General features: G+C 40.0%; 1 protein-coding gene and 2 non-coding genes across 3 annotated transcripts; 2 read left to right on the forward strand and 1 right to left on the reverse strand.

Moving 5' to 3' along the window:
- Positions 1–600: 600 nt before the first annotated feature.
- LOC140267213 (cholesterol 24-hydroxylase-like) lies at positions 601–4,693 on the reverse strand. Its single transcript, XM_072362426.1, has 15 exons — positions 4,502–4,693; positions 4,299–4,376; positions 4,053–4,134; positions 3,880–3,953; positions 3,693–3,779; positions 3,372–3,510; positions 3,148–3,258; positions 2,899–3,061; positions 2,707–2,772; positions 2,397–2,469; positions 2,229–2,313; positions 1,963–2,073; positions 1,717–1,805; positions 1,133–1,199; positions 601–1,047 (listed from the first exon to the last, which is right to left on the reverse strand). The coding sequence occupies exons 1-15, from the start codon at positions 4,648–4,650 to the stop codon at positions 898–900; spliced, it is 1,524 nt and encodes a 507-aa protein (XP_072218527.1). The 5' UTR covers positions 4,651–4,693; the 3' UTR covers positions 601–897.
- A 99-nt stretch (positions 4,694–4,792) lies between these two features.
- On the forward strand, positions 4,793–4,865 carry trnat-ugu (transfer RNA threonine (anticodon UGU)). Its single transcript has one exon. It is a non-coding gene; the product is annotated as a tRNA-Thr (tRNA).
- Positions 4,866–12,390: 7,525 nt separating this feature from the next.
- trnal-cag (transfer RNA leucine (anticodon CAG)) lies at positions 12,391–12,473 on the forward strand. Its single transcript has one exon. It is a non-coding gene; the product is annotated as a tRNA-Leu (tRNA).
- Positions 12,474–24,815: the final 12,342 nt, after the last annotated feature.

Here is a 24,815-nt window from a genome sequence, read left to right on the forward strand (position 1 = left end):
CAGCCTTCTGACATTCAGTATACTTTCGAAACTGTTTAAAGTCGAGTTGTTACACCTGCCTTACGGTGGCGTAAGGTGAAATGTTGCTGAGTCATTGCTGGTTAAATAAGGGTATTTGGGCTGCTCGTACCCAAATTGAATTAAGTTTCAAAAGTAGGTTTTATCTTATGATTCATTTTCAGGAAGCCTTTTAAAAGTGCATCGTCACGGTGAGCTGAATCTTTGCAGGTGCAGACTCAGCCTAACAGTACGACGCGTTCAGGGCTCCACAGAAAAAACAGCAGTGTTTATATGAAAATATCCCAACTGCGCTGGAATATGGTCTTTTATTATCAAAATGAAACACAATTACAATAAAAAATTTTATGTCAGAGCACGTTTGTATTTATTGTTAATCTTTAAACATAAAAGGCTGTTTAACTGTTCCAAATTGATGTTTGAAATGAAAAATATGTAGACGCAGCCTCCAACCTGGATCCTAACTTGGAGACTGTAACTTATCACAAAATATAAAAACCAAATGTCATTGAGGTGAGTGAAAGCTTTTGATTTGGACAGTTGTAGTGTATCCATCCGTGGTGGTCAAAACATCACAGCAGGTTGGAGTTGCATTTTTATTTCAGTTTGCATAAAACTGACATTCAGTCACTACATGTTAGTGTTACTGGCAACAACAATTTCAGTGGTTATGAAAAAATCACTTGAACTGAGTTAAAATTAACACAGCAATAACAATAAACCCTGTGCATCTAACTTTCTTTATCAAGGACGTTAAAGAAAAAAGTTTCGCAACTTATGCAGCTTGTGGCTGAAGCAGCAGAACAGAGATCCCAACATTCAGCTAATTTATGGACTAATATGATTGTTTTTTTTTCTGTTTTCGTGTCATAAGACCACTCAGTTTTTGTAATTCCTGTGTCTCACAGAGCACACCACTCCACTCTTTGGCCTCAGCGTGCCAGTGTCCAGGATGTCAAAGGTCTGTCCCGGGACGAGGGTGAAATCAAACCTCTGGAGCAGCTTGGCCATCACCACTTTAGCCTCCATCTGAAAGCACACCACCAGCCCACTGAGCTCAGAAACAGTCTGTATGTACTGTCGATCAGTGTGTTGATTGTTTTGTTCCACCCACCTGAGCAAAGTTCTTTCCCAGGCACGAGCGTGGACCGAGGGCAAAGGGGTAGTAGCAGTAATACGGCCTTGTAAAACACGCAAAAGAAAACAGTTTACTCTCTTTTACCCCATGCACCGATGAGTGGTTTGACACAAGGAATTCAGGTTATGAGAGAACTTGCTTCCTCAACTCTTATCTCCCCGGATGATAAGAGCAGTATCTGCAGTGAGTGGGACATATGTTGATAACGGTGGACAAGGAGCTGGTGAGTATATATGAGCGACGCATTTAAATGCATGGCCCGAAAAGAACAAAACAAAGGGGGCTCCTTGCTGATTAAACTCAAGGTGACCGATGACATCAGCACCTCATAGAAACAAGGTAAATTTGCCATATCCGTGTTCCAGCTTGAACCAGTTCCTGTGCAGGAAAGTTAGCATAGAGGGTGATTCCAGCCCAAACACGTCTCGGAATTGAAGAACGTCCCATTTTGAATGAAAATCACCCCGCCTGTACTGCGGAGAACACTTAACTCACCTCTGACCACGTGCCGGCCTGAGCTAACAGAAAGCGTCACTGAGTGAAAACTGCACTCTACTTACTTGGGAGCATCTGGGTGGAATCTGTCTGGATCGAATGTCAGAGGGTCCTTGAAGAACTTATCCAGTCTCCCACACACATAGGAGCTGAACTGCATATTAGAATAATTGGGGTCAAATTTTGATATGAGGTAGTAATTTTACTTCACCATACACACTGGCAGTAATCTATAAAGCTGTCGATCATATCTATAAATCAGACACTACTTTAAAGTCACAAGCATTTTCAAACAAAAAAAAACCACTCGCCATGACGACGACTCCCCTGGGTATCCAGATGCCGTCAACAACAATGTCTTCCAGAATTTCACGGGATGTGCCTGGAGCTGTTGGGTAGATCCTCAGGGTCTCTTTTAGCACCTGAGGGGGCGGGTTAAATGTGACGATTAATTGTTTGTACAAAAAATAAATACTGAATGGGTGAATGTTTAATAGGATTGTCATGAACACAAAACTAGAGGAACGACTGTGTTGCGACTGTGAATGCATCGTGTGTGTATGCTCACGGCGTGTACCTGTGAGAGGTAAACCATTTGGCCAAGGTTGTCGTAGCTTATGTCCTGTTTCATCCCGATGACGTCATCCACCTCCTTCTTCACTCTGAGAGGAAAATAAAAAACTTCAGACACAGCTGTTCATCGATCATATCAGAAACTGTCGAGCACTGCTTCATTTGTTCTTACTTCGCCAGTATTTCAGGATGTCTTCCGAGCTCCATGATGCAGAAACCGAGCTGATTGGCTGTTGTTTCTTGCCCTAAACAAATGTGCAATTGAACAAAGCCGAGTCGGCACACTCTAAACCAAAAAGGTGGAGCTTCGAAGGCCAGTTTAAATATAGAACTTGCATCCAACACAGTAAAAGACATTTAAACTCAAACGGGTGACCTGTTCGATGAGGCTTTGGGTAAACTCTACTGTTAGCTCGGTTGGCCTCGCTCCAACTTTATTTCACACCACAATTCTGCATCACAGCAGCAACAAACAAACTCACCCGCAATGAAGAACGTGACAAAATTGTCCAACATCAACTGCTCGTCCTCTTGAGTCATGTTTTCCTCTGTCAAAGCAAGAAATTGAAACATGTCACCTAATATTTGACTTGTCTCTCATCGCCATTACTCATGAAAGTAGTCCACATCCACTATGCTCAATGTGATCAACTGCTAACTTTAGGCGTTACAACCTGCAGCAGCAGTTTTGATGATCTGCGTGAGGATGTCTTTGGGGACGTCGTCGCCGTTTTGCATGGCGGTCTTTCTGTTTTGGATCCACTCGGCTCCGGTTGTGCGCAGCAGGCGGCACGCTTCCCTCACTTCTTTTATGAAAGGCCTGTTCTTCGGTTTGAACTGGGATTGCAGAATGACGATGTCACTCTCCCGTGGATAAGGATTTTACTGTTAACCCACCTTATTGAACTAAACTCAAGGAATACCTGAAACAGATTGTCTCTAATGTGGTACACCATCCCTTTGAGACACACCTCGATGGCTTTAGGGAAAGGTGAGCTGTCTGACAGGAGGTCCAAATCCACACCAAAAGCAATCTGAAAGTCGTCAGAATATTAAAAACAAATGTATTGATATGCACGACTGAAGCCTTTGTGATCAACGAAAAATGTTGCTGCTGTAGACGTAGCTGTAATAATGAACCTTGTACCTTGGCAATGACATCAAGGGTAACACAGTTGACAAGGTGCAACATGTTGGCCTCCGTATTATTATCAGCAACCTCGGTAAGCTTGTCCATCAGTTTCTCTGCCCTCTCGTTGAAGGTCCCCATGAGACCTCTCAAATATCTGGAAGGAATTAGAATTTCAAGGAGCAAAAAGGAGCAGCACATTCATACCAGCAAAGCCTCTCAGACTTTCTTTGTTTGGAAAATGTTGCGCAAAAGCAGCTGAGGGCAGTCTCCAACAAACTGAGCGGGATCTAGAAATCCTTAAAGCAAAGACTAATGAGCAGAAATGGAACAACTCACAAGCTGCTGAACGCGGGGTCCATGATCCGTCGCTGTTTGTACCACAGTTGATGATCTTGCGCTGTTGCAAGGCCGTTGCCTAAAAACCTGGAAAAGAGAAAAAGCAGGCTTGGTTCATGCTAAATGAATTCAAGACTGGTTTGTGAAAATAATATCAGTGAAGTATGACTGCCGACAGTCTGATTACCTTTGACCAAACAGGTTGAACAGTCTCTTGTAGAGGAATTTGTCTTTGGGATACTTAGGGGACATCAGTATTTCCTGAAATTAAAATCATACATTTTCATTGAGGAGCCTTATACCATACACGTTCACTGTATTCTGCAGATCAATGTTTACCCACTGCACTTTTTTTTTTACCTTGGTAGCCTCAGGACAGGTCACAGACATCAAGACGAAATGCAGCATATACATTTTGTAAACGGGTCCGTACGTCTCGCTCCTGTAAATGACACGATTCCGACAATTGGCTACTTACAAAACTTGGAAATGGGAAATTAATTATTACGGAATTATTAAGAAACGTGTAATGCAGTGATGGAAACAAAGAAAGTGACGTCCTATTTGGCTAACTGGGTATGATGTTTAAGTGTCCTTTGAGATTACCATTCCAGAAATTTGTCGTGTATATTTCCGCCATTTTTCATAATCCTCAAAAAGGTCGGGGAATGTCCTAAAAGGAAACTGTGGCGACAAAAAAAAAAAAAAACATTTAGTTTGTCAATGGTAGCAAAATCCTTCTAAGTTAACGATCAACCTTAAGTTTGCGTTAAAGTTGCATAGTTGCAAAATTGACCGACTGGTCTTACCTGTCTCTCGGTGGCCCAGGTATGTGGTCATATTTCATATGAATGTGCTTGATATACAAGCAGTAGCCGAGAAACGCTAAGAAAAGAAGAAAGAAGAGAATCAAAAGGGCTTTGAACCATAAACTCAAAAGTAAAGGGAATACTGCCATTATGGCGCCTCAACAATAACGTTACAGTTAGTCAATGCACGGTGAGGTGCCCTCGTCCCAGGAGTGCAACAAGAAAATAATTACGTAATCACGATACGAGTTGAACTTTAAAGAGTTATTGTTACATCATTGTGGAACAAGAGGCTCCATAGCTCAGTGGTTAGAGCACTGGTCTTGTAAACCAGGGGTCGCGAGTTCGATCCTCGCTGGGGCCTTTGAGAGTGAGGTTTTTTGGTGTTTCTCATTCAGAATTGTGTTGTCAGATGTGCCTTCCAGCATTGATAACCAGCGCACAACCCGTATTTCTCGAAGCTACTTGTACAGCAGATATTTGCAGCAAAATTTGATTGCAACAAAATACTTGCAAAACTTGTCAGATAAATATAATAATAAATCTATTCAATTTCAAACATTCAATTGGTTAGTACCTCTGCTGTGTAAGACATCCTTCCTTGTACCTGAAAAAAATAAAAATAAAAACCTAAAATGATCTCATGCATCTGCCCTTAGACCGATTGCCCTAACATCACGTGTCTTGCAAGCCTTAGAGAGACAACCTTTCAGGACCCACTACAATTTGCTTATCGTCCTGGGGTTTGTGTTGAAGATACCATCATCTACCTACTTCAGCAAGCACACTCTCATCTGGACAAAGCAGGCAGCATGGGGGGTGGATCGTGTTCTTTGATTTCTCCAGTGCAATTAATACAATACAGCCTGCACTGTTATGTAAGAAGCTGCAGTAAATACAGGTTGATGTCACCACAGCCACCTGGATTATTGACTACTCGACAAACAGACCACAATTTGTGAGACTGAAGGGTTGTGTGTCTGACAAGGTGAGCAGGTCCCCACAGGAGTACCAGAGGGGACAGGAGTATCAGTGATGGTCAAGAAACTGAGTATTAGGGAACTGGTCAATGACTTTGAGGAACACGTGCTCCACTTTCCATCTGCAACAGATTTATGAACTTCTTGACAATGACAAAATTGAGAATATTCATCATCAACTACCTGTGGTATAGTCCAGGGTATACGTGGATATATGGCGTATTCCTACTTATACACCCACTTCTAAATCCCCCGATGCGGCTAGTACTCGCTGCCAGTGGTTTTACTGATTATGCTGGTTAACTTTAGGCACGAGGACTGACATAATCAGAGGCAGAGTAGCGCGGCACAGACATATATGCATAGACGCCGCACTGACTGCTGCTCACTAGAGGGGCGTATTTTCACGAGGTTTGGTTGTCAAACGTCAGACATGACTGACAGACAGACAGACAAAGATAGAACAAAAAGAACCCAGAAAACGTTCAGGTGTATTCAGGTCTTTATTTAAAGAACCTGTATAAAATATTCCATTTTACCTGAGTAGCATTCCAGCCTGTATTTCAGCTCTTCATTTATGAGTTTTTTTCTCCCTCAGATCCTCGAGAAGAGCGTGCACATTTTTCTTCGCCCTTCGCTCCCGGAGCATGCTTATTCCTCCTCTCGCACTCAGACTCTCCACTCGAGCCAGAGCTTCACTAAGTCTGGCCTTTAGAACAGTGGGAGAAGCAGGCAAAGCATAATTGTGGTCAGTGGCGGTCCTGGCTTGTTGTGCGCCCTGGGCGAACACCCCGTTAGAGTTTTTAGTTGTTATCTCATGATATACTGTGTGCCACATTTACATTATGTGCTGCATTTTTCTATTGATGTGATTTGAAATGTATGTGCGTACAGACAAAGGGAAACGCCTCAGGACAGAGTGTTCCAGAGTCCAACTGAGTTAAACTGCAATGCACAATGCCCCTGCAAAAGCGATTCAAACCAATGTGCATAAGTATCTCTTTATTCGAACATTCGCTCAAGTACCTTTCATTATCTTACATCCGACAAGGTCACGCGCTCAGAACTTTCTATGTAATCTTTTGTTTTGTAAACCACTTCCCCTTTTATTACCTCTGAATAAAACCAAGCTGCTGCAGGGAGAGAGTCGGAGTTGCTTGAAATCACTACTGTTTAATACAGTGGTGATGGCTCTCTCCTTTTGCAAAAGCTGAAAAGAATATTGATCTCTTGTGTGGTTCTTTCTGTTTAAGGTAGGACTTCGTTAATAAGGATAAAACCCTATCACCCCCCTCTTATGATGGCAAGGCCAATCAGACATTCTTGTGACTATGGTATACAGCAGGTAAGTTTTAATTAGATTTAGCTATGAAAAACTTATTTCTGCCTCAGCTACACTTACAGGAAGGGTCAGGCCAATTCTGAGAGCAAGTTAGAGACAGGGGCATCATTTATAATCAAAATTTCTATATTTTTAAGTTTTAATGTAAACAAACAGCTCATAGTAGAGCTACTGAAATAAAGCCAATAGTTTTCGGCCCCACACTGCCTTTATCAGGGCTTAACAATGAAATTAATGTATAAAAGTAGTAGCATAACATAGCTAATGTTGCTACTTCTAGCTATTATTAGCAAGAGGCTAATAAAGACACTCATTCACATTAGGCTATTGCTATCTGTTTCATTGCATGCATAATACTCCGATACACTGACATGGCGGCATGGTGCATACCTTTATCCTTTTTCCTTTTCTTTTCTAATTTCCTTCTTTTCCTGAACTGGGTACCTGACACCTTTTTTGACCTTTAATTTCCATCCTTCATTGATCACGCACTTGACTTGAGAATCAACGCTGTGGCGGAAAAGCCTCTGACGTAATCCGTGTCTGTCTTCTGCATGATGTGCTGTACGTTTACATATTGTTGGAACTAGAAAAACCAAAACAGTAGCGGTGCGCCCTTTCACAGATTGCACCCTGGGCGACTAACCACTTCGCCCATAGCAAAAACAGCCCCTGATTGTGGTCCAAGTGGAAAGAGGGATGGAAATATATATATATAGTGATGTTTATAACACTCACTGATGTAGCTGGCCCACATTCTTAATTTTATCCCTCAGTCCCACTGTTTGAACCCTGGACATGAGCTAAACCAGGGGTGCTCACACTTTTTCAGCATGCGAGCTACTTATAAAATGACCAAGGCAAAATGATCTACCTACTATAGAAATGCAAATTTATTTATAAATATATTGAGGATTTTTTGTACAATGTATGTTGATGTATCTTGCTGAACCGCATGAGCCAATCTTGCACAACACAATTAACTATGCACATTTTGATCGCATATTTCCGCAGCATTGATCGAAGATACTATTTCTGTCTTGTTTTTAAAGTCTCGAAACAATGAGTCAGCTGCTTCAACGAATGCCTCCTTTACCATTTTTCCGTCTTGGAAGGATTTCTTGTTTTTAACGATGAGATGACTCACCCGGAACGATGCTTCGGTGGCGGCTTTCGCTTTTGACGTAAGTTGTGTGAAAAATGACTGCTGTCCTGACAACTAGCTTTTTAATTCCTTCACCTTTCTCTTCCTCAGCTCGCTTTTCGGCGGGAAGTCGGTATCATATTTTCCATGGACAGTCCGAAAATGCCGCTCCACATTTCCCTTCTTTGGTATTGCGATGGTAGACTGGCAGTTGAGGCAAAGGCACTTCGAAAATGTCATCGTGAAAAAAAACTCCTCCCATTCCGTATGAAAGTGATACGTTTTTGTCTTCTTACTTGGTCCAGCACCCCCACTCATGTTTATACCCACCTTGAGTTCAAGAGAATAAAACGAGGGCTTAAAATTGGAGGTAACCAACTCGCTAGCTTGTTAGTTGTGCTGCACTTAGCACCGTTGTTAGCGCATGCGTGGTAACCTATGTGTCACAAAAAAAATCAGGTGTCATCTGACTGGGTGCCCTGTATCAATCAAATGACGGATAATGATAGGCTGACGTCTATTTTTTTAATGTCAGGCGATCTACTCACACTACCTTTGCGATCGACTGGTAGATCGCGATCGACGTAATGAGAACCCCTGAGCTAAACTGACAGAGACATAACACACGTATGTTTTAATGTGTACTCATGTGTATTTCAATGTGTCTAAAATGAGTGGCAGAGAGCAAATGCTATACAGGTTTTAATATGACCAGGGCCTTGATGTTCTTATGTGTTTTGAAAAATATTACATGCAAATACTTACAACATTCAAATTAGGTTGAGGTTCAGCTAAAGGGAAATGCTGAGGAAAGTCAACTGGAAGAAAACCAGTATTTTTAAAATATCCAAGCACCCTTTTTCAGCGAATAATTCTACTTTAAAATTGAGGAGTACCTTCTTCCTTCATAAGTTCACGCACCGCTGCTTCTGTGAGCCTTGTACCAAGATGGCGGCGCTTGAGACACGCCCTTCCACAGTCGATGTAGGGCGGGAGATGCGCTGTCCACCTCTGGAACCTGATTGGACACCTCAGGTGTCAGTGCCACTCCAGTTGATTGACAGATCACTCGGTACAAGTCTCGTTGAAAGATACACGATGCGAATGAGAAATGCGGCGTCTTTGAAATGAGTGACAGGTGTTGTGGTGTTACTGTCGGAGTGAACCTACTTTCGTGGAATACATCATTTTGAGGTAAGTTTTAAGGTGATTTCCACACGAGTCATTGTTTTAAACTACTCGTAATATGACTGCACATTTAGAGAAGAGATTTTGTTGCACTGTACAAGTAGGCTAACGTTATGTTAGCCTGAAGCTATGTAGTGGTGCCTTGAGCTACGAGGGTCCCGACATATGAGTTTTTTTTAATTATGACTCGAGCCGTTGTAGGTACCAGATGTGTTCGGGTTACCAGATGTGATCGGGGCCCTGCGCCTGTTTGTCACACTCTATGATTGGCTGGACGTTGGCACGATGATGTAAGGGAATGTGATTGGTCCGGACAACTTACTGAAGTAGTAAAAAAAAAACAACCTATTGAAGTCGTTTTCACGGTTCTTCGTAGGAAACATGGACGGCTTTTACAAAGAAATCCAGCATTATCTTTCGAAAGGGACTTTGACCCCGAGCACATCTGATTCTTATGAAATGGAGCGCAATGTAGTTTGTAATAAAGTTTGAGTTTCTATTAAATAACCTCATATTGGCAAAATATACTTAATTCATAAAATGTAAATAGTGGGATAAACGTAAACCCACTACTTTATGTTTTCTTAAAAAAGCTGTTTTTTTTGTGACTTTTATAGAAATGCGGACATGATTAGCTCAGTTTCCAAATACATTTTGTATTGAAAAAAAAGTTTTTTATCACATTCCCTTACGTCATCGTGCCAATGTCTAGCCAATCATAGAATGTGACGTCACCAACAGGCGCAGGGCCCCCGAGCAGATCTGGTAACCCGAGCACATCTGGTACCTACACCTTCATTCCGTCGATTTTTGCTTTGATTTGCGAGCAGAAATTTGAGTTACAAGTTATGAATACTCAGGAACACTGCCGCTATTTAGCCTGAATGAATGAATGAACCAAAATTTAGAATGAATGAACCAAACCTCCTTGGACAGGTTTTTATTAAACTGCGCTGCAGATGAAAGTGAGGAATAAGTCAAACGTCAGCATCTTCTGCCAGTCCAAGTGTCTGATCTCCAAGATAAATGCACTTGTACGCAAAAACCAGTATATTTCTTCATATCCTTTCATAGTATATCTTATTATGTTCTTCTACAATGTGTTTTATTTAAAAAAATAGATTTAAGCTGTAACAAAAAAAAACTGGGGAGGTTTTTATGGAGGCATGTAACGGATTAATGGCATTTCCATCAATTTCAATGGTGAATAGTGATTTGGCATACAAGCTATCAGACTTATGAGCTCTGTCACAGAACAAATTAAACTCGTAATTCAACGTACCACTGTCTTGGGATAATGTGGGGGGGACCATATCATTGTTGGTTTTCAGTAAGTGTATAATCAGCACAGTTCATAAGGATTTCATAATAGACTGTAACGTTAGATGAAACCGTAACAAATGCCCAAAGATTATATCAATGTCCATGAAGCTTGTTTGTTATTATGAAGGTCTAAAAGTATAACTTTAGCCAAGCTACATCACCTGACTAACCTACATGATGTAGTTTAATTTTACAGTAGCAAGGCTGGTAGTTTATTTTAAAGTAAGTTAAAGCACAAGAATGGAGACAAGTCGTTTAAGATTAACACAATATTGAGGTTTAACCAGGCGGTCTTATTTTGTGTGGGGATATATAACAGTGAAAGGAAAGGGGAAATATTGGAGACTTCTTTGTAAAGAAGCACAAGTCAGACCCAGATCAGGTCCAGACAGACCACAGCCATGAAACCAGCAGCCCTGGCAGCTCCCAACCTGAAGCTAGCCAGACAAGTCAGTGTGGGCAGACACAAGGACCCAGTCTACCACCACCAATAGTGTGAGTGAGTGTGTGTGTGTGTGTGAGAGAGAGTTATGTGTGCATAATTTTAGTTGTTTTTCTGTAGTGACTGGCCAGACCTGTATGACTGTCAAACAAAAAGAAGAATTTAAATCCAAGCATTCATCCAAAAAAAATATGTTCAATATTTGTAGTATTTATATACTGTATATCTAACAAAGTACGCTAGAATAGTGTTCAGCTATTGAAAAGTAAATGGTTTGTTTCAATGTTATGACGTTTGAGTTGATCTGATTGGTTTTGATGTGTGGAAGGGAATGCTTTTTGTATTTTATGTAAGGTGAAATATGAGCAATGATACATTGTCAGCTTCAGATTTTAACACTCAAAAATGACCTGAAACACCATGTTTGTTGAATATATATTTACATTCATGCAGGCTGCTTGTGTGACCACAGGGTATCTGTGGGGTATTAAAAACGTCTAAAATCCAATAATTTGAATTTAAGACCTTAAAATGTCTAAAATTAAATTAAAATTTCATGAAATGTCTTAAATACCATTTTGAAAGGTCTTAAAAATGTATTAACGCTACTTGTATTTAAAACAAATGCATAAACTTGCTTTTAATTATTTCGACGCTATAACATAACAACAAACGGAACTAAAGTACCTGTGCACCCGGTCACAATTTAACGAGCACAACTAGTTAGTGTGTTGTGCGACCCGGTGAGTTGGCGCACGACATCTTTTTTCTATTATTGCTCCGTTGCAGTGTTTTGATGAAGGCGGGGTCACTGGCAGCACGGGGCACCCGGCATGTGTTCACATCCAGTCAGGTGTCTCTCGTCCGTGTGCGCCGTTACCGACACACGTAAACTCCGATCTGACTCCATATGTTCTCTGTCATAGCGACAGGCTGCTGTTGCATATAAGCGATGTCCCGTTAACGGTGTATTGTTCTCTGAAGCAGTCTAACGTTACATGCACTGACACGCATGAAATTCATGAGAAATCCTAACGTGATGATGTTAATACACAATTGTCAAAGTCACAACTGTCAAAGTTAACGGAACAAATATTAGTTCACAATAGAAAGGCTTCTGGTGTTTTTAGTTTGGTTAAGCATTTTGTATTCCAATGTGAAAGAGCTGTAAAAAAAAAAATCCTATACTTAGTAAAGTAATTCCGGGCCTCCAAGTTTCCTTCATGCATTTTGTACTTTTTTGCCAGTATGGTTGTGAAATGGGTCTTAAATTGTATTCATTATGGTCTTAAAAGGTCTTAAATTTGACTTGTTGAAACCTGCAGAGATCCTGGACCAGTAATACCTGCAAACTGCACGTGATCAAGTCATGATAATTTTGTAATAGTGAGTTAATACTATTGACAGAGTTTTGGGCGTATGTAGTCTTACATATCACTATATTCCATACCAGTGATGGTGTTACACAGAGTCAGGATGGCCGAGCGGTCTAAGGCGCTGCGTTCAGGTCGCAGTCTCCTCTGGAGGCGTGGGTTCGAATCCCACTTCTGACAAAACCTTTTTTTAATATCAACCTCAGATTTAGGACATTTACATATTGCACGTGTCAAATTCCAATCTTCAAAGTTTCAATTAAACCAAAGAAGATTGCAAAGTTGCAAGTTTGGGTTCATTTATAAACAGGAGCTGAAAAATGTCTTTGTCCCCTGAGCTGACATGGATGCAACGTTATGTCTTTTTTTAAATTTTTTTTTTTAATCGAGCCTGGTTCGATATAAGCCTGGGCTTATATTGTCCCAATACTTGTGTTGACAAACTTTATACTTGCACTTCTGACGGGTGGTTTCTCTCTAGCAAAAAGATGAAAAAGTAAATTCGGAAACAATTATATTATTTTACCATGTGTTGTTTTGTTCCAATTATTTGACAGATACATCTCATCTGGCACATGCAAACAAACCACGTGTGCATGAGTGTCGTGTTGTGTCTTTCGATCCACTTAAATCAGAAATCTTAGCATTTTAGCAATCTCAGCATGCTGTCAGTTACCGGTTTCTGTGTTCTCCACTAGGTGGCGCCCCTGTGTCTTAAGGTGTTACTTTTCTAGTCCATTTTCGAAGTTTTTTTCTCTCTCTCCTTCTACAGAAGAAAAAGAAACATTTTAAAGTACAGGAATTTACACAATTCAGAATTTTTCTTAGTGAACATTCTTCTTCAGACTCTTTCCTCGTTCTTTAGTCACAAGATTGCTGGTACAATCCCCAGCATCCCAGTCTATATGTTGGAACTGTTCTTGGGTGAGGCATGAACCCCACATAGTCCTCCAATGTGTTCCTCATTTGTAAGCCTCTTTGGATAAGAGTGTCTGCTTGATGACTGTCATGCAAACATGGAATGAATGGAACGAAAACGGCCGAACAGTGGAATTTAAAGGGAAACCCTCAATGGAGGGGAGTGGCTCACCTTCCCAGGTGTTTGAGGGGTTCCTCAATTAAAAATCTGGGCTAGCTCTAAAGTTTAGTAAATTATTAGACAACATATAACAACTACAAAGATATGACTGCCTTTAAGGTTATTCCCTTCACCTTGTAGTAGCAATAGTAACTTCGTGTCAATATTTTGATCAATTATTTGTGTAATGTGTAATAATTTTTTGCTTTTCTTCTCTCACCTACCTGCAGGACCAAAAACCTCACTTGTCACAGGCTCATCACACGACTTGGATAGCATCCGAAACCTCTCTTGTTAATAAAATACTATGTTACTGTTATTGTTGTCATTATTCTTATCATCTTTAACGTTATTATTAATATTATGACACTTTTGCTGAACACCCGTTGTTTGTCCAGAGAAAAAAGAAACACTTAAATAAATAAATAAGATTTCATCAAGAAAAAAGACCAAAAACAGTTCAATAAATGCAATGAAAAAATAGAAAAATCAGTTATTAACAGTAAGCACACACACTATATATATATAGTACTTTAACAAACAATATTTTCAACTATTTACAAACAACCATTATTTAGAATTATTAATTACATACAATACTACTACACTATATACAATGCTTTACTATTGACAGTACATATATGATTATACATTACACACTCTGCTGTCCCAAAGTGCTTTGAACTGGACCCGCTACTCCAGGATGTTGCTGTGTGGGCCCCTGAGCAGCAGTTGCTCCGGTTGGCTGTTGGTTAATGGCAGAATAGATTTATCATAATTAGCATTAGCATTACTGATACACATGACCACACTGCTTGAGTCTTTAATTGACCAGTGTTACCTTTGGAGTGTGGAATCCACAGGTACACTTTCTGAGCTCACCGAATAAGGACATCTTTCCATGCATCTGCATTGAACTTTTCTCAATCTAAAAACAATAGTTGAATAACTATTTGAGGTTTGAATAAATGAACACAGACACAGATCTGATGTACATTATTTGCTCATGACATGTTTATTAACTCAATGGCTTTACTGTATTTTCTATCACGAGTAAAAGTATTACTAGAGTAAATAACAAGCAATAAAATATACTGTGCAGTGCTGATATCCTTTGATACAGGCAAACTTCCTCAGACGGGACATCTAGTCTGAGTCCGCCATCGCCTTGAGTTTCTTTGGCTTGTTACAAGATGCCTTCAGAGACATGAATGAGTGTCATTTCCACAAGTGATGAATGAAGCTAGGTCTATCATACAAACAGAAAGTGATAATTAAGCTAAGCAAAAACGAGTGTATATCACAGAGGCAGTGGCGCCGGGCTTGTAAAAAGTAAATAGCATGGACGTGAGCTAACAGTGTCGGAGGAAATGGAGACAGATAACGGAGCGGTCCTAATGTAGACAACTCATTCAAAGGACATGACAACACACACACACGAGGTGAAATCACTTCTAGGCTTAAACTAACGTCTTATAACCTGAACAGAACTGTATTAAATATGTAAATACTCACCATGTCGATTGAATAGACTTTTTTTTCCCTTTTGAATACGCTGCCTCGGCATCGTATTCACTGCTCATTCTAAACGCCCCCTGTCGGCCACAATGTATACAATTCTCGTCCAACATTTCCACCCTGTCATTGGTCAAATGTTGGAGCGGGGAAGAATCCGGCGAAATGATTGGTCGTTGAATGGTGGACTTGCGAAACTGATTGGCTCTTACAGTCCAACATTCACAACGTTCATCGTAACAACTAAACAAACCTAAAAACATGTTACGTCTATTTCTATTTTTATTCAAAGTCTGTTACAACTGGTCACAGCAGCATAAACTTTTCAGTTTACTTTTTTCCATAATAGATATTTGAGCCTGTTAAGATCTAGTTTTATATGGAAATGTTAAGTTAAGTTGTCCAAAAGCCATATGTAGTCTACCACACAACCAAAACAGAGCCCTGACCAATTACATATGCTCACCAGGTTGAGATTTTCAAATGAGTACAATCCGCCCGGTTTTGTGATGAGCATGCACTCAAAGCGCGCTCACATGAGTGACGTATGTAATGTGAGTGACAGTTGTCATCGCAGCTGCCTGACGCACTTCTCTTGGTTCTATGTTAGGACTAATGGTAGGGCTAACACAATTCTTGGTGGGGCTATAGCCCAACTAAGCCCTACCCTGGCCCCGCCTATGTCTGAAGTCATGAACGTTAGTTGGTGCTCCAGTATAATCGGTATGCCTGAAACTCATCAAGTGAGAAACGTTCTGCGGTGCAAAAATAAGTGTGATTAAAACGCGTTAATTTTAACGCATTCATTTCTGTATAATTAATTAATCTTAATTAACGCGTTAAAGTCCCGGTCCTAATGAAAATATACATTTGATCCCTGCTTTAAGCATGTGTGCTAAACTTCTACAACTGTGTTAATATTTAATAATTTATGTTGATTATAATCATAGGATTCATACAAGAACAGGTTGGTAAGGATTTTAAAGGCCAACACTTATGTTTTTATATTTCAGCATACCTAACAGTAGCATTTCTGGGCAAGATATAGATTACACCATCCCAGTCACGTCCTAAAGAAATTATATCTAAGCAGTTTGTATAGAACCAGCAAGCAAGAACTTTTTTTGTAACTTCATATCCCTATGCCCACTAAATTAAGCAGAAGAAGACCTATGTGGCGTCTTCTTTGCTTCAGTTGCATATATGACATGTAGGGGGCACTTGGAGTTTTTACAACTTTGAACCTTTCTGAACTTTCTCCAACAAGCGGTCCAGCAACTCGAGAATCAGTTTCAGCTCGGAGGGGAACTCCACCGGAACTTAAAATAGATCAGTATTGCCAACAGGGAGCATGCATCTACGTCGATTGATGCGCTTCGTGCATCAGATCCTGCGTGCTTGCCTCTCAGCTGGTGAAGCAGGAAAACCCTCCAATGGTTCATGCAATTACACTCATCTCCAGGAAGACCGAAATAACAGGGTGATTGTTTGAGCCAGAATAGAGTGACTCACCTCTGCTTAAAAACATAAAGGCACACAGGGGTGATAGACCTAGCGATGCAGATGGACATTGTGAATCAAACACTTACGTTTGCTCTTGTGAATGTATTGGCTGAACACGAGTCACATTTTGAATTGCTAAAACGGGCTGAAACGCTGTGAGACTGAGTAATCGTGAAGGCTGTTTCTGTACTCTCAAATAAAGTGATTAATGTGCTCCATCCCTGGTTTCTCAGCTGCAACATCTTCCACAAAGTCTTATTTACATTTGAAAAGTGTGAGGACTAACCCTAGCATGTGATCTGACTAATTCTAGCTAATTTAAAAGGTGATTTTCAGCTCAGAATGTCCTCTCATTTAGCACTCAGAATATTATTTACTTACATTCTTGAGGCTGACACAACATCACACTGATCCATGAGTATTCAGTGTGTGGGTGGTCGGGTATAAATGTATACACAGGATTCTTTTTTTTTTTTTTTCTGTGTTGAAATGAACAGAACATGCTATTTAAATGTGCTCTCTCTGGTATCTGCTTGTGTCGAGCATGTTTACCAGGGCAGCACTGATTTTTTTTTTAGACCAAATTTTAAATTGGAATTTATATCTGCGATGGTGATTACGTCCTTATTGAACCCTGGAGATTAGGTGATTCAGACTTCCAATCAGGAGCCGGTGGCCTACTTCAGAGCTTTAAATGCAGCAACTGGTTGATAATGTGGCTGGCGTGGAGAAAATAATTCAGCCCAAATTTGTCATATACGGCATAGTATTGAAAAAAGGAAGAAAAGAGAAAAACAGACCACAAAAGAAATGTTTGGGATCTTTGTTAAGTGATTAATAGCAGTCATATGAAAAAGAAAGTTCATCTTTAAATGCTAAGGGACAGAAGTCGAGAGCAGTTTTGAAGTCTCTGCAGTTGTTTATTTTCATGCCACCATCTTGAGCTCACAAGTTGATTGTGCTTTTATATTGAGAGAACAAAGCTTTTGTGTGATATCTCTACTGAAATAGTCCTTTTGGTTTGCTCGAGATCACGGCACATTATCACGAGAAAGCAGCATCACACTTACCGTGATGATGGTTTCTGTGTTATTAGAACCTAATATCATTCATCACAGTCGTGAGGGCAGGGGAGGATCTAGGTTTGCAGTGATAGGAAAACAAACTTTGCAAGGTTGAACTACAAAAATATGATCCTGGGATAATCATATCAAAATTTAAAGCATGCCCTCTCTTGAATTTATGTCAGACAAATTTTCACCAAAAGCAATTGGTAAACAGTTGTAAAAACAATCCCGAACAACATGTACATATTCACCAGTATTAGTTCAACATCGCATTACATTTTCATATATAAAGTTGAACATGAATAGAAACTAGTAGTATAAACAAAATCTCCAATTGAATATACTTGTAAGTATATATACATATACACCTTCAGATATGACATTAATGCAAATTGTCTGAAAAGGGATATGAAGAAGCAAAACTTATTTATTCATACCCCTTCTGTATGTAGGTTTTAGGTTCCAGGTGTTGAAAGGAATTGTCACGGCCGCAGGACACAAGCGCAGGGTCGGTTCAGAAGCAAAGATATTTATTAAATAAACAAAGCACAGCAAGGCAAGGCAGGATGAGGGTCTCCTCACAGAGCAATTGATCAGGCTGAAAATCCTAAGCACTCTCCTCAGTAAATATGTTTGAGGGTGAGTGCAGCTATGAAAGTTAACAGAAAAACTCTGCACACTGGGAGGAAAACAAAGGGCTATGAATGATTACAAAATAAACTCTCACGCTCTCCTATTGAGGCAGATTTAAACAAAAGACGCTCTTAAAAAAACGAGGCACTATGAAACTTTAACTATCAACTTAAAGCTCGCCTTTAACGGCGGCACAAAAGGTCTTAAAGAACATAACACAAAACTGCTCAACTAGGGGAGGAACTATGAAACATTACAAATCAAAAATGTTAAAAAAAAACAAAACAGAGGAACAGAACAGAGCTATGAAACGTACCGTGAGTTAATAAATACAAAAACTATGACTATGGATAAATTACAAATCAAGATAACTCTGCAGGACGATCGCCCACTGCAGGCTGGCTGTGATTCAAGAGATGGCTGGTAATGAAGCTCATGGACAGAGACAACATACTGGCCCTAGACCAGGGAAATGCAGACTATTTGAACACATGAGGAGCCAAGGGGAACAGGTGGAAACACTTGGGAATCAGGGAAGACAATCAGACACTTGACACAGGAGGAAGAGCAAGGTACAAGAGGAAGTTTCAAAATAAAACAGGAAATGATGAGACAAGACATGAAACAGAACGTAAATCATGACAGGGATAAGGAGTAAATACAACCTCAGATAGACAACAACTCCATGGCATATTAGTGTCAACATTTATTTAAATAAAACTGAGCCAAAATGCAAAAGCTGTGTGTGAAAAACTAAGTACACTCTAACTGCTTCCATCGGAAATAAGAGGGTATGTAATGTTAATCAAATGCACTTGATTAATTGATTATCAGCAAGTGTGAGCACCTCTTTGAAAGCAGAAGTTTTTGGCAGTTCAGCTGTGTGTCAACATAACTGCAAGGAGGGAAGACAAAGATCTTAGAGGAGCAATTTTTGCAGCTTGGTAGTCTGGCAAGGATTATAAGGCCATTCCCAACAAACCTGGTGTCCATTACTCTACAGTGAGAAAGGTGATTCACAAGAGGAGACATTCAAGAAAATTGCCCTTCTTCCAAAGAGCAGTCATCTCAGTGAGTTCACCCCAAGGTCAGACAGTATAATGCTCAGATAAATGGCAAGAAAACCCATGAGCTACATCCGAGACTCTACAGGCATGTTAAACGTTAAAGTTAATGACGGTACAATTCCAAAAAAAGTGCATCTGAATAAGCTGCTTATAAGGGGGCTGACAAACGAGACCAAAGTGAAGATGTTTGGTCACAATGCAGAGCACCATGTGTGGAGAAAAACAAACACAGCTTATCAGCAGACACACCTCATACTATTTCCTTGGCTTCTAGTTATTTCCTTGGCTTCTAGTTCTACAGTGAGGAACCTTGGAGTTATTTTTGACCAGAATTTATCATTTGACGCACATATAAAACTGGTTTCTAGGACTGCCTTCTTTCACCTTCGTAATATTGCCAAAATCAGGAACATCCTGTCTCAAGGTGATGCAGAGAAACTAGTTCATGCATTTGTTACTTCAAGATTGGACTACTGTAATTCCTTATTATTGGGCTGTCCCACATATTCTCTGAAAAGCCTCCAGCTGATCCAAAATGCTGCAGCCAGAGTTCTGATGAGAACTAACAGGAGAGATCATGTTTCTCCAGTTTTAGCTTCTCTTCATTGGCTCCCTGTTAAATTCAGAATAGAATTTAAGATTCTTCTCCTCACATATAAAGCTCTTACTGACCGAACTCCATCATATCTTAAAGATCTCATTGTACAATATTTTCCTAACAGAGCACTTCGCTCCCAAACTGCAGGTTTACTTGTTGTTCCCAGAGTTTCTAAAAGTAGAATGGGAGGTAGAGCCTTCAGTTATCAGGCCCCTCTCTTGTGGAATAAGCTGCCAGTAAATGTCCGGGAAGCAGACACCCTTTCCACTTTTAAGATTAGGCTTAAAACTTTTCTTTTCGATAAAGCTTATAGTTAGGGATGGCTCAGGTAATCCTGAAACATCCCATAGTTAAGCTGCTATAGGCTTAGACTGCTGGGGGACCTCATCTGTCACACCTTTCCTCACTTTGCTCTCTTTTTCCCCCTGTTTAATTTCAAAATTGATTTTATGTACATGTGACATTATTGTGGTTATTAACCTATGTTTCCCTGTTCCAACAGATATCCTTTGAATGGCGTTATGGTGTTTTTCCCCCCTCTTTTCCCTCTTTTCTGTCTTCTCAAACCCCAGCTGGTCGAGGCGGATGGCCACCCTTCCTGAGTCTGGTTCTGCCAGAGGTTTCTTCCTGTTAAAAGGGAGTCGTTCCTTTCCACAGTTGCCACAGGCACGCTCAGGACGGGAGATTGGACTGAAGACACATTTCGGTGCAATCTGTTGGTTTCCTTAGCTAGGATATTAATTTTTTTAATTAGCTCTATATGAATTAATTGGATTATGATTACAATGAATTGAATTCCAATTGGCTTGAATTGGACTATATTACTTAAGTGCCTTGAGATGACAATTGTTGTAATCTGGCGCTATATAAATAAAATTGAATTGAAAAATACCAACTGTCAAGCACGGTGGTGGAGGGTTGATGATTTGGGCTTGTTTTGCAGCCAGTGTTGTAGAATCAAGTATGAAGTCCTCTGTATGCCAGAGTCAAGTGTGAGGCCAATAAAGCTCGATTGAAATTGAGTCACGCAACAGGACAATGATTCCAAGCACAGCAGCAAGTCAGAATGCCCAAAAAGCTGAAAAAGAGAAGAATCAAGGTGTTCCAAATGGTTAAGTGAGAGTCCAGACTTCAACCTGATTGAAATGCTGTGGTGGAGCCTTATAAGAGCTGTGCACTATAAACAAATACCCTCAAACCTCAATTAACCGAGGCAATGTTGTAAAGAGTGAGCCAAAATTCTTCTACATTGATGTGAAAGACTCATAATGTCACACAGAAAATCTTTACTTATGCTGCTGCGCAGAGTAACTCTACAAGCTATTCAATCATGGCGTGTGCTCAGTTTACTTTCTTAGTTTTTGTTTGATAGACGACACAATATATGTCGAGTGTTGTTGTTTGTTTGACATTGTGTTCACCGGATTTTAAAATCTGGTAAGAACCCTAAATGTCCGAATACATAAAACCTTTCTATTGAAAGATGCCGTACTCTCTTTCTCACAAGTGAATCTTCAGGCCTGTGTATTTACAAATGTTTACCAGCAGGTGGTGCTCTATATCAGTCTTCCATATTCTCTTTCAGCATTCTACTGTTTCAGTGTCTTTGTTAAAACAAGCTATGGGACAAGTTCCTCCACTGACTAGACAAGGCTGGAGAAGGTGATAGTGCACGTTTAAATCAGAGTGCTATCTGTTTCTGTTCCTATTATTTCCTGCAAGAAGAGAGGATCACCTACTCTGATCATCCATCCAACATCCAGCAGTCCTTTCCTGACCTAAAACACCACTTTCCTCTTATTTGTTCACTACAATTCAGCCACTTCGACTGCTATGCCACCTCATACCTGCACATATTGTTCGCAATAACTTTTAAGCTTGTCTGCATTCTTATCTTAAAAAGAACAAGCAATCATATTTTTGGTCCAGGATTTTGGCTCCGTGGAAGCGCTGGAGGCTAGGGGCTGTTTGATGTTGTTATGGCTGGCTGGCTGCCACCTCAGTACTACCAGATCTGTAGGCCCTTCTTATGTCCGAAGGTATTGTGCTGGCTGTTCTTTTGATTATATTATCAACTGAGCACGAGGGGGGAGAAAATTAAGACTCCCACTGGACAAGAGTAAACAAACAAAAGTTTGCAGAGTCTGGTTCATCCAAAGAATGTGAGTTATTCAGACTTCTCCGAGGATATTGATGTCCAGTGTTAGGATTATCATACTCAATATTGTTCTCGTTTGATAAAACAATTTGCCAGGGCCTTGGTTTGCAAAAGAGATGAGAAGCATGGAAAAAAAAAATCCAAAGGACAACTTGACGATACTCATCCCAAAGTATAATAAAGCCTAGTCAATATTACTATTAGAACAAATACATGTAAAACAATAATGTGTACAGCCACTGTATGTTTTTCTTCCAAATATATGAATATTCATGTGATGTGAGGATGAATAAGCACTTACTGTAGTCTTCCCTGGCTCATCTTCCTGCACCGCTATGGGTCTGATTTACTTATTAACTTATTGAATACAATTTCCATATGGAATAGCATCAAATGTATCATATACTCATGGAATCCTAAGCATGAATCTTAAGCTCTTTTCTCTAATGAAACCAGCCAGTGGAGATTCTCACTCATTGTGTGAAATGTCTTGATACACCAAATGCAACAAATTTTGATACCAAACTGACACATTCTTATGTGTGGGCAGGGGACCCCTATCATCAGTTTTCAGCTCACAGGGTTCCTCTTTAGCGCTACTACTTTTTGGCATGCAGGAAACCCGTTCTTTTGCCCCGGTAAATGATGCACCTGGCTTTGATGACAAAAAAAGCCAACAGCAACTGCTGCAAACATCATTCTGCAGGCTCACAAGATATAAGGGGCCCCTGAGGACGATGGGGGAGGGTTGGACAGAAGCTGCGGAGCCCATAATCATGAGGATGTCACTTGAAATCGCTGCTTACTTACAGCAGCTTTAGGCAAGCAGTGACCCACAAACCAAAGGGCTTAGTTAGATTTAGACATTGACATGAACTGGTTAGCTTTAGTAATTGAAATGTCTTGGTTAGGTTTGGTCATGAAAATGACTTGGCGAGGTTTAGCAGTAGACAGTAAAATTATTTGGTTATGTTTTGGCATTAAAACTGCTTGCATAGGTTCAGATATGGAAATTGCTTGATGAGCTATTAAAACATCATTACCAATAGAAATACCCATATCACAATTCAAAGAACGGAACAAAAAATCTCACGCTTCAAGGATAAAGTATGCAACTCTTCAGATTCCCAAAGACAAAGGCGGGTTATCCCTACCAAACCTTTTAGAATATTATTATGCTGCACAGACTCGACTTCTGGTGTATTGGTGTGATCCTGAGTATACTGCAAAGTGGGAAGATATTGGATTAAAAAGAGAGGGATACCATATCCAAAGTATGATTGCAAACAGGGACATGTTTATGAGATATAAGAATATGCTTGATCAAATTACTACATTCTCTCTGAAAATCTGGTTTATAGGGATTAGGAAATACAAACTAGAGAGGGAAATCTAAATTTTGAGCTGGCTGATTTGTGATTCCAAATTTAAACCAGGGGCAATGGATAGTAGCTATGAACAATAGACAAACTACAGCAATGCTTACAGCAATATGCACAATAATTGATCAGGAGAAAATTAAAAGCTTTCAAAAACTGAAGAGGGAATATGGACTGGAGGACTGCGATCAGTTTAGATATTATCAAGTTAGAGACTTCTTTGAGAAAGAAATAAAACCAGATCTACCCCAGGAGCTGAATAAACTATAGCACTGTAGAAACAATACTAGAAGCGTGGTTTCAACACTGTACCAGGGTCTAGAGAAGAACAGAGGATCTACATTGTATATAAGAGACAGACGGGTAAAAGAAAGTAAAATACCATTAGCTGAAGAGGATTGGTTTAACTTATGTGATGTACAGCGAACCACCACCAGCTCCAGGATGTGGAAAGAATTTTGCTGGAAAAATATAATCAGGTTTTTTATTTCTCCCAAAACAAAGAGCAAATTCTCAACTACACAACAAGCATGCTGGGGATGGTTTTTAGAGAGCGGAATGCAGATCACAGTCAGGTTTTTTGGGAATGTACTAAAATGAGAAATTAATGGAATGTTGTATGGGTAGAATTGAAAACAATACTGGGATATGAACTACCAAAGACATGCAAGATATTGTACCTTACAACATGATGATGAATATCTGGTAAAAATTCTGCTGGCTGGAGCCAAGAAGGCAATCACCAGGAAATGACATACAGAGGACCCTCCCCTTAGAGGAACTGTCTGGACACAGACTAAGAGATAATCAACATGGAAAGACTCACGTATATATTGAGACTCCAGCAAACAAAATTCGATAAGAAACATGAAAAATGGACAGAATACAAATTTCAAACCAAATACCTTTGATTGATGTCAGAGATGTTTGACTATTACTGCTAAGAACATGTACCCCACTGACACTGTGCTGTATTCTTTACTGTTCTATGCCAAAAACTAATAAAGTATGAGTAAAAAAACAACAAAAAAAAAAAAAACTACTTGGCTAGCTTCAAGCACTACACATATGTGAGGTTAGGGCAAAAACACTGAGTTACATTAAAGGGTCAGGGTTGACCTCTGGGTTTAAATGAATTGTCTTTACTTACTCTTGCTTAGTTTATAGCTTTTATTGTCCAGACCAACTCTGCACCAAGCAGGCCTTTGCTTCCTCTTCTTGAGCATTGAACTCAATCTTCAAGGACGACCTTCAAGTAACAGTTATCCTTGAACTTGGCCCTATCTAGATATCTTATGACTGTTTGTATAGAATCTAACTGCCACTACTGACATGCACTTTGAGGCTGAAGCTATCATTCTCTTCGTCACACCAAATCCACACGGGCAGATGGATCACTTCGTGCAACCGCAACATCGCATCCAAACTGCATAGCTAATCAAATTTTGTTTTTTATTACAGTTCAGACTCCCAGTGATTTAAAAAAAAAAACATAAATTTAATCAAACTCATCATTCTACGTTC

This window comes from Leuresthes tenuis, unplaced genomic scaffold, assembly GCF_036924035.1.
Source record: "Leuresthes tenuis unplaced genomic scaffold, fLeuTen1.0.hap1 SCAF_13, whole genome shotgun sequence".
Lineage (NCBI taxonomy): Eukaryota > Metazoa > Chordata > Actinopteri > Atheriniformes > Atherinopsidae > Leuresthes > Leuresthes tenuis.

Excerpts from the sequence above, each read along its gene's own strand:
- LOC140267213 (XM_072362426.1), bottom strand. The coding sequence starts at position 4,650 with ATGGCAGTATTCCCTTTACTTTTGAGTTTATGGTTCAAAGCCCTTTTG. Across the intron at positions 4,135-4,298 it reads CACGACAAATTTCTGGAATG|GAGCGAGACGTACGGACCCG; the intron begins GTAATCTCAAAG and ends TGTCATTTACAG. Across the intron at positions 1,048-1,132 it reads TGGGAAAGAACTTTGCTCAG|ATGGAGGCTAAAGTGGTGAT; the intron begins GTGGGTGGAACA and ends GTGTGCTTTCAG.